The 10,095-nt window shown below is 30.3% G+C and overlaps 1 protein-coding gene and 1 long non-coding RNA gene across 3 annotated transcripts in view; both read right to left on the reverse strand.

Moving 5' to 3' along the window:
• Positions 1 to 516: 516 nt before the first annotated feature.
• Positions 517 to 6,706, reverse strand: LOC117121230. 2 transcript variants are annotated; one of them, XR_004447505.1, is made up of 5 exons: positions 6,399 to 6,706; positions 2,404 to 2,662; positions 2,122 to 2,210; positions 1,343 to 1,393; positions 517 to 682 (listed from the first exon to the last, which is right to left on the reverse strand). It is a non-coding gene; the product is annotated as an uncharacterized LOC117121230 (long non-coding RNA). The 2 variants fall into 2 exon arrangements; XR_004447506.1 differs by having other exon boundaries at positions 1,294 to 1,393.
• Positions 6,707 to 8,673: 1,967 nt separating this feature from the next.
• The window catches only part of LOC117121226 (multiple coagulation factor deficiency protein 2 homolog), a 3,971-nt gene continuing 2,549 nt past the window's right edge, over positions 8,674 to 10,095 (reverse strand). Inside the window, exon 4 of the mRNA XM_033266354.1 lies at positions 8,674 to 9,907. Coding sequence (XP_033122245.1) covers positions 9,804 to 9,907 — 104 coding nt within the window. The 3' untranslated portion in view covers positions 8,674 to 9,803. The remainder of the gene's footprint in view (positions 9,908 to 10,095) is intronic.

The following is a 10,095-nucleotide window of genomic DNA, read 5'->3' on the forward strand; positions in this document are numbered from 1 at the left end:
AATAATAAATGTCATTTACAGATGATATTAATGATATCAGTACTAAATCTACCAAATATTACTGCACTGAAGATTTTAAATCTAATTATAATATGCCTACTTTATGTACAGGAAACAATTTTTCTATTTTACATTTGAATTGTTTCAAGCATTGTAAATAAATTTAATGTCATTTCCAATTAGATTTTTTCACTAAATTTTAAATTTTCAGTTATTGCTCTTACAGAAACGTGGCTTACAAATAATGACTGTAGGATTATATCAATTATCCAATTATTCATTTATTCATAAAGATAGGTTGGGAAACAAGGAGACAGTTGCATTTTATATATCTGAAAACCTATGTTACACATCACGTGATCATCTATCAGCAAAAATTGTGAGTGCAGAAGCACTTTTTATTGAGATTAATAATAAAAATAACAAATCAGTCATATGTGGGGTTATATACAGAATTTAATGAAGAGCTGTCATTAGTGATGCAATTAATAAATAGAGAAAAAAGAGACTTACTTTACAGGTGACTTTAATATAGGTCTCCTTCATTACGCAGTGTGTAGTGATATTCAGTGTTACGTGGACAGTATTCTCTCCAACTCGTTTCAACCGCTAATCATTAGACCTACGAGGGCGTGTGATAGCTCAGCTACAATCATTGATAACATCTAATCTAATTCAAATCCTATGTATATAAAAGCAGGCATATTAGTATCAGAAATATCTGACCATTTCTCTATATTTTCCATCAATAAATACAAAAACTATAAAAAACAGAACAAAAATATAAACTTATAAACTTATATAAACATTAATAATTTTCAATACAACATTCTGTACATTTTGAACATGAGATGAGTGGGCACCAAAAGGAAAACGTATTGATTAGCAATGACGCGAATACTGCAATACTTTAACTACAGCAAATCTTAAAAGTTAAGATTAGGGCAAACCAAATAGCATTGCCCTTGATAACTGAAGCTATAGCTATATCAATTCACACTTAAGACAAATTATACTGTAAATATACTGTAAGAAAAAAACCAACAAACAATAATAAAGTAAAGTACACCATATACCAAAACAAATTACTATTCACAATTAGAATGCGGAAGAAACAATATTATTTTGACCTACCGTGACAAATATAAAGAATATATTTAAGAACATATAATTCATGTAATTTATAATTAATAATTGCTTTTTGCACCTAATTTTTTTGCTTGAGTATTTCTGTATTTTTAATAATAATAATTTTCTGTATTTTTGATAATAATAATTCATGGCTGTACTCACTATCTAGTATTGTTTTGTCGATGACAAATTCAAGATCAAAGGACTGTACCTTGAAGCGTATGGAGTTGAGCGTGCTTCTGTTGAACTGCATTGATAAGAACTGGCGGATATAAAGCAAAACAATAAATATAAGTGAGGAAGAAATATAAGTGTAAACAAAAAACATTTATGGAGGAATGGAATCAAAAACAAGCAATAAAGAAGGATTCATTAGAAAAAAAAAATTACAAAACCAACTGATGAAAACTAGAAAGTAATTTACACAGCAGCAGAATAAATTAAATTGAGACCAAAATAAAATGAGAAAACAGAGCCATGAGGACTAAAAACAAATAATAAAATAAGAAAACAAATAATGAGCTTAGAAGCAGGAAAAGTATAAAAAAAATGAGGAAAAGGCCTAATATACAAAGATGAGGGAGAGAACAAAACAATGAAATGAAGATAATGGAGGATGAAATTGAACACTACAAACAAACTTTTCTGAGTTCTGAAAACTAAAATTCATAAGAATGTGTTATTTAATGTGGCCCTGGAATGAAATTAATTGAAAAGTGGTCCTATATAATCACAATGCAACTGTTCTTGTGGAAATTGCCCAGCTCTGTCTCGAGAATATTTAGACCACACCATGCACACACACACACACTACAAAGAAACTAACTCGTATTGTTAGGTGCATCAAGAATATTAGGTGAAAATGGCCGCAAGTACGCTGAAGCACGTACTATCCATGTACTATAAAAAATATGTAAATATTTAATTGTCTAACATGCTTTTGCAAATTACTTTCCGTTATATACAAGTATATAAAAATGCATGCCGTACTAATCACATCAGCAATCCTTTTTTCGAAACAAGCCAGCGTTCGTCCGTCCAAGTCTGTTTCCACCATGCCATGCACACCTACAAAGAAGCTAACACGTATTGTTGGTAATGGAACATCTCAAAAAATTACAAGTTACAATTGCTTTACTTTAACACATAACAATACTTAGGCCTACCTTAGTGGTTTTGTTGATGTATCACAAGTATACGCTATAATCATTTAAAAAAAATTGCGTCTTTTTGCTATATCCGTCGTCAACTCATATCACGGCGTTCACACACCTTTTGTTTTGGGATGCAAGGCGCTGGTGCTGTTACTATAGTCTTCAGATTCGTAATCAAACCAGCACAAAATGCAATCTCCTCTACTTCCAGGGGAATATTTCTAGTCATGCTTGCAATTTAATGCCCATACAGATTATTACATTCAATGACATGTCATCCTATCCATTTACACTTGTAGTTCAGTTCAATTCAATTCAATCTTTATTAATTTCGAAGGTACGAACCTCCAACCTCAAAGTTAGGAGAATGAAGTAAACTGAAAGACAAAAGAGGGGGGATTGGAATAAAAAACAAAACAATTGCGAGAACTAATACTACAAATGTGAAGAGAAATTTCATTCCATATTTTTGCCCGTTCAAAACCAATACAAACTTTACCAAAGAAATACAAGGTTGTGGAATATCTATATTATACGGGTTGTTGAATCTGGTACCATGATAATGATCAACAGTTAAAATGTAATTCAAATTTTAAAGAGTTCAGTTATGATAAATATTAGAAATAAATTTGAGAACATATAATCTATGTAACTTTAAAATACCTAAAATTTTAAGTTCATAAAACAAAGGGGATAAATGTGCATCACTAAAGGGGTATTTTTTTGAACAAATTATTGTAATCTAAGTAACATTCCAGTTTGTTTCCTAATTTTTGTTATTATTTCTTAAATTTGGAGCGTCCAAGGCAGAAACTTATCAGATTTAATGCAAACAAAATTAACGGAAGAACTTAAATTATCTCATAATTTTTTGATTTTAGCATTAACTGTCAATTTGTTCGAATTGCACCAGCCAACAACATTTTAAAATTGAGTGTTAATAAACGACAAATTAATAAAAATGAAATGAAATGAAATTTGTCACCAGCATACAAACAAAAGTAGAAATAACTGGTAGAGTTTGGAAGATCATTGATAAAAATTAAATACAAAATTGGGCCAGGGACTGAGCTATAAGGCACACAAGTGATAGGTAAATCATCAGAAGTAAAAGAACAAGATAAAACAAATTGGTTTTCGATTACAGAGATAGCATTTCTTCTGACACCTTATTGAAATAATGTAGAACGTAAAATTTCATTATGAATGTGTCAAATGCTTCACGAAACTCAATAAATATACCAATAGAGGCTATTTCATGATCTCAATCAGATTTAAGCCTATTAAATATATTAATAAATAATTACTGTATTTTTGTCTACAACCATATTGACGACAATTATAAAACAAGTTTCTTGACAAGTAATTAACTAAACGCTAATTAATTATTAATTATTTAATTAATCAAATGCTGTAGAAAACATCCGCAAGTTAAATGAAAGATTGAAATGTGCATCAACAGTATAGTATTAGTTAGTGTTTTATTTCTAAATGAAACCAATTTTTAGTTTTAATTAGCGTAATGTAATTCTGTGTACTTTAATTTCATTTTTTTACAGTAGATCCTTTCATAACTTGTAAGTTAATTAAGTTCTGTTATTAATTTACTTTTGTATTTTTTTCTTTGTTATATTAATTTGTATTATGTTTATGTTCAAGTGAAAACATTTTTGTGATTCAAGTTTTTCTGTTTGAAAATAAAGTATTATTATATAATGATATAAGTTTATAGTTATCACATATCACATTCGATTGTGGGCGAACCTTGTTAAAAATCCTTTTTTTTTCTTAAACCAATTACTTCTGATGAAGTTCTGGAAATATTTTCATATTTAGAATTGGATCCATAATCAAATCAGCACAATGTACAACCTCCTCCTGATCCCGGGAAGTATTCCTAGTCGTGCGTACAATTTAATGTCGATACAGACTAATATCCGCAATGCCACATCATCCTACCAGGTATCCATTTATACCAGGGTGCAAATGCAAGTGCCTTGCACAAGGACACAAGCTATATAAGGTATATGAGGCGCAGCTATAGAAATTTTATTTTGATGGAAGGAATGTTATCGACACCAGTGGCTTTATTGCTGTCTAAATATGAAATTATTTACAGTACTTCAGCAGAGGTAATCGAATCAAGGAAAAAAAAGGAGATTTTTAACAAGGTTCACCCAAAATCGAAGAATAAGATCAGGACGTGTTAATATTTTTTTTTAAATTAGGACCAATTTTAGTAAATTATTTATTCAATTTATTAACAATAGATGATGTATTGGTAAAATCATATGTACAGAAGTAGAACAGATATTTTCTCGGGTAAATTATTTGTAGTACGTTTACCTCCCAGTAATCAATTGTCTGCCAGGTTTTGAAAGAATTGTTTTGGGAAATAGATCATGATAATTACTTTTCAAATTCATTGTCAACAAAAATATTTATAACAACATAATTGACAAAGGGTGATAAAGTATAGTTAAATAAAAATAATCTAAGCTTAGCACCTTCCTGATGAAAAAAATACAAACCAATTATTTTGGATTTACAGTAAGTTGAATCAATTATTAATTACGACGAACAACAACGGAAGCAGAAGATAAAAAAGTAACAAATAGTATAATTTAAAAAAAAAAATGAAATTGAAAATTATGTATATGTGAAGTTGAATTAAGTAAATGGATCTTATGAATGAATAGAATACAATGTTGTATGAAGGTCTTGACATAGAAGAATGATGTCTTAACTAAAAGTATATATAGGTTTATATATAAATAAATAAATAAATAAAATAAAATAAATGAATAATAAAAATAATTTTAAAAAAAATCAGAAATAATATATTCCTGATTCATTGAATCGTATTGGGTATACTTTACAAAACATACAAGGTTGATTGAACTTAAAGGAACTTTATATTAACTGATGTTTAAGCAAAAAAAATGAATTAGTCAGCTGACTGCCACATGTTTCGCTTTTAGATACATGTGCACCAGGAATATAAATTATATTCAAATTATATTTTTAAGAGCTTTGAAAAGGATGAATTTGTGTCTAGGATAGTGGCAGATATTATTCTTAGGCGTTTATTAAGAAAATGTATAAAGGAAAGTATAATAAAATGTGTATAACCACTGAATTATTCGAAATGAATGTTAAAAAATGTATTAGTCAGGAGTTTTGGACTGACCCCATTTTATTTTATTTCCAGTTGCATGCGCATCATGTGTGCTTTTAAATATTCTTATGTATATTAATCTTATATAAACTTGTTTTAACATCGAATAATGTATTTTATTGGAAATAAAAGTAGGTGAAATCCCTACAAAAGAGAAAAAAAAGTATTTAAAAATGAGGAAAAGTTTAGGCTTAATATAAAAATATGAGGGAGAGAAGAAAACAGGAAAATAAAATGAAGATATGGAGGATGAAAATGAAGACTAGAAACAACCTTTTCTGTGTTTTGTTAACTAATGATAATAATGATGATAATGATAATGTGGCCCTGGAAGGAAATTAATTGAGAAGCGGCCCTATATATTGCCCAGCTGTGTCTCAGAATATTTAGACCTCACCATGCAACGCACACATTAAAAAGAAACTATCTCGTATTGTTGGGCGTAACAGGCATTTCATAAACTTTCAAGTTACAAATATTTTATTATAATACTTGCCTTATAGTAGTTTTGTTGATATCACCACGGAAATTCCTATAAACACATTAAATTATCGAGGTTTCTACTAGAATACAACCTAGTGACTATATCCTCCGTTATTTCACGTGGTCACTCTGGCTTTGCAATGAATATTACTATTAAGTCAAAATGGCCACAAGAACACTGAAGCACGTAGGCCTACTATCCATGTACTACAACAAATAAAAAAAATTACTTTCCGTTAGTTTCCGTTATATACAAGTATATAAAAATGCATATCGTACTAATCACATCAACAATCCTTTTTTCCAAACAAGCCAGCGTTCGTCGGTCCTAATCTGTTTCCACCATGCCATACACACCTAGCTACCTAACTCGTTCTGTTTGGCAATGTAACATCTAAAAATGATACAAGTTAGAATTGCTTTACTTTAACAAATACAATACATAGGCCTACCTTAGTGGTTTTGTTGATAGGTATCACAAGTATACAATATAATCATTAAACAATGGCGTCTTTTTGCTAAAATACAGCTTCTTCCCCATATCGATCGTCAACTCACGTCACGCGGTTCTCTGGAATTTCAAAATTTGCGGTCTGCTACACAGGTGGGTTCCTCCAGAATATTAGGTGAAAATGACCACAAGAACACTTAGTTTAAAATAAATAATATTTTCCAAGGATATAAATAGAGATTATATGCATTTTCGTTTGAAATTATATAAAAAGCATATAAAAGAAAGATATTGATTGGGAAAATAGGTAAAAGACATTGGATAAAAAAAAATTAAGTGAATAAGTAATCCCTATCAAAGGCAGGCTCAGAAGGGAAAACACGTTTTGATCCGGGCCTATGTTGTACAATTTTCTTTTTATCTAAGACACAATTGCATATGATGAAACACTTGAAAGCGGTTAATGAGACAAGATTTTTGAATATTCAAAAATAGAGGGGAGGGGGGTATAAAAAAGTAGGTCCCCCAGTTTTTAAATTTAGTTTTTCGTCAAATATGTGTTTTGAGTCTTTGAAATTGAATCAGTTGTACAACACTTAAAAATATTTTTTTTGCTCCGGAGCATGACATTAAGGAGACAACAATCCGGGACCAACCCCTTGGTGACCCTATTCAATGGTACCCTAATTTTAGGAGACACTAACGATAAAAGTGAATTGTCCTGTTTATTGTATTTTTGTCGCACGTCGTCATACGACTTTAATAGATTGTTTTTGTATAATTTAAATTTAATTGACCTAAGAAAGATTTACAGTAGAATTAAACAAATATGTAACCATAATTTTCAGTCCAAGTACTACTACAATAAAATCTACATTTAAGACAAGACATTCTAGTTACTACAATAATTCATTTTTCTTTTGCGATGCGCAAAAAAAGTGTGTATAACAGTTTCTTCAGTCCAAACTACTATAAAATCTTCATAAATTTGAGACAACAGCACATTCTAATCACTACAATAATTCATTTTTCTATTGCGATGCGCAAAAAAGTATGTATAACAGTAATGACTTCGAAATCACGGTAGCCTACAGCTTATGGCATGGATTTAAAACTTATAGTAATGAATACACGGATAAAACGAAAAATATTGTAACGTTTTCCAACGAGTTGACATTAACTTTAATCATGTAAATTTTAACAACGTCCAAACAATATTATACTTAGGCCTACAACTCTTTAGTCAACACAGGACCGTCCCGGCCCTCCTCGTTAATCCTCTCGGACCTCCCTCCGAGTCCTAATTCACAACTTCCCTCCATTTACAGATTCCCCGTAATTGTTCTTACTTGTTGTATCGAGGGTCATTTTCGTTACAATATCAAGACTTAGTGGAGTAACAGTATGGTCAAATGTAGAATTTAATTCACAGTGGACATAAAGCCCAACTGGAGTGTATGAATAGGCCTTACGACGCAGTAGTCCGCCAGAGCCTTTTCTAATAAACTGAAAAAACACTTAATCTCAAATTATTAAACTTTCTGAGGTTGAAATTCGTCGTGCTGTTTTGTTTTGTTTTGAGCTGCTTTCTCTTCTTTTTTTCTTTATATATTTATTTATTTATTTATTCATTTATTTTATTTATTATTTATTTTTTTATTTTTTTTTCAGGCCTGCCCATCACAAGATGTTTGTTTTTGCAAACAACTTCTCGGGACCTGGCCTTCTTCCAATTTTTGTATTTTGTATTTGTAATTTTGTTTTTCTAAGTGCATTTGGAAGAAAATAAATGTTTTGTTGAATTGAATTGAATTGAATTGAACACATATATTCATTTAAGGTCTATGGCCCAAAAGTTAATATAGGCCTATAATGAATCTATTAGACGCATAATATAAGTCAAGATGACCGAGCGGTTTATGGCGCTGCCTTCGGGTCGCTGTCTACTCTTGTAGGCGTGAGTTCGATTCCCACTCTTGACAATTTAATAGCTTTTACTAATTTTTATATAATGATTGACAAAAATGAATCCATTTTTGTATAAGTCAGGATGGCCGAGCGGTCTAAGGCGCTGCGTTCAGGTCGCTGTCTACTCTTGTAGGCGTGGTTTCCACTTCTGACACTAATAGTTTTACTAAATGTTTATTATATATATTATATATATTTATAATATATATTATAATATATATATAATATAATAATAATTATTATTGACGGAGAAGAGAAGTAAAAATGGTGGCAGGTAAAAAAAATGTAATGAACATCGCCTCTATTAAGATTTATTTATATTTTTGAGACTTACAACCATTTACAATACATTAAGGTATTCCCTATTATTCATTTACTACGTACTGTAGTTGTCATCTTAAAATCCGTTTGAATACTTAATTAATGATTGTTTATTATGTTATCTAGCCTTAGGTTTAAAATGTCGCATAAGCTACCTGGTCTGCAATTAGTCAACGTTACAATCACATTGTTTAGGCCTATATTGTCTTGTATCAGCCAATAATAATAGTAATAATAATAATAATAATAATAATTATAATAATAATAATAATGTCAATGTCAATGTCTAAATTCAATAAATTATTTTAATATTGAATAGCAGTAAACGCAAAAATCCAGTAAAGCCAACAATGACCTCAATTTTTGATGACGGTGACGTTGACGGTTAATGTGACAGTGATGGTGACAATCATAAAGATATAATGATAATAATGAAGTGATAATATCACAATACCCAAATATTATTAACCTAAACATCAAAACATAATCAATGAACACCATGTTTTAGGAGTACTTTTATTTCAAGAAAAATAGCTTTGCTCCTGTAAAATCACACGTTGTATGTTTAAAAATTTAATATATGATTGAACAAAGTGTCTATATGCTAAAATTATATGGATAACCACAATAAAGAGTATGCCTAAACTAGACACTAAAGTCACTATAAACCGTTATGAATAAAATATAATTTATAAAATGGGGCCTAAATGATTTTTGGCATTGTCCGAAAATCGCAAAAGCAGGATACCCACTCTCACTTTAAGTACATGATGGAGAAAAAAATGCATAGCCTGTTTCTAATTATTAATAAATTTACTGAATCAAGCACCCGGATCAATTACGTCCTGACAAAACATATTCTAAGTAGGTTAAATAACCGTCATTGTTGTAGTCGTTTTCCTTAAGAACTTGCTCGATGATGTCGTTAGGTAAAGCCTAAACTAGACAATAAAGTCACTAAATCGTTATCAATAAAATATAATTTATAAAATAGGGCCCAAATTATTTTTGGAATTGTCCGAAAGTCGCGAAAGCAGGATACCTACTCTCACTTTAAGTACATGATGGAGAGAAAAGGCATATAGGCCTGTTTTTAATTATTAATAAATTGACTGAATCAAGCACCCCGATCGGTTCTACGTCTCGACAAAACATATTCTAAGTAGGTTAAATAACCGTCATTGTTGTAGTCGTCTTCCTTAAGAACTTGCTCGATGATATCTGCAAATAGAGCAAAGGAAACGCCTTAATTAGCTAGACCATTATTTTTGAGGTTTTGTTGTAAATTCAAGTGTCCAAGGATCACAATAAAACACATTTCTTAAAATGATTATGACATCCTGGTAAAAAGTGTTAATAAATAAAATAAATATATATATTTATCATCATAAAATCAGTCTACTACCGGG

This window comes from Anneissia japonica, unplaced genomic scaffold (assembly GCF_011630105.1).
Source record: "Anneissia japonica isolate Jap-2015-1 unplaced genomic scaffold, ASM1163010v1 scaffold288294_len47816_cov158, whole genome shotgun sequence".
Classification (NCBI taxonomy): domain Eukaryota; kingdom Metazoa; phylum Echinodermata; class Crinoidea; order Comatulida; family Comatulidae; genus Anneissia; species Anneissia japonica.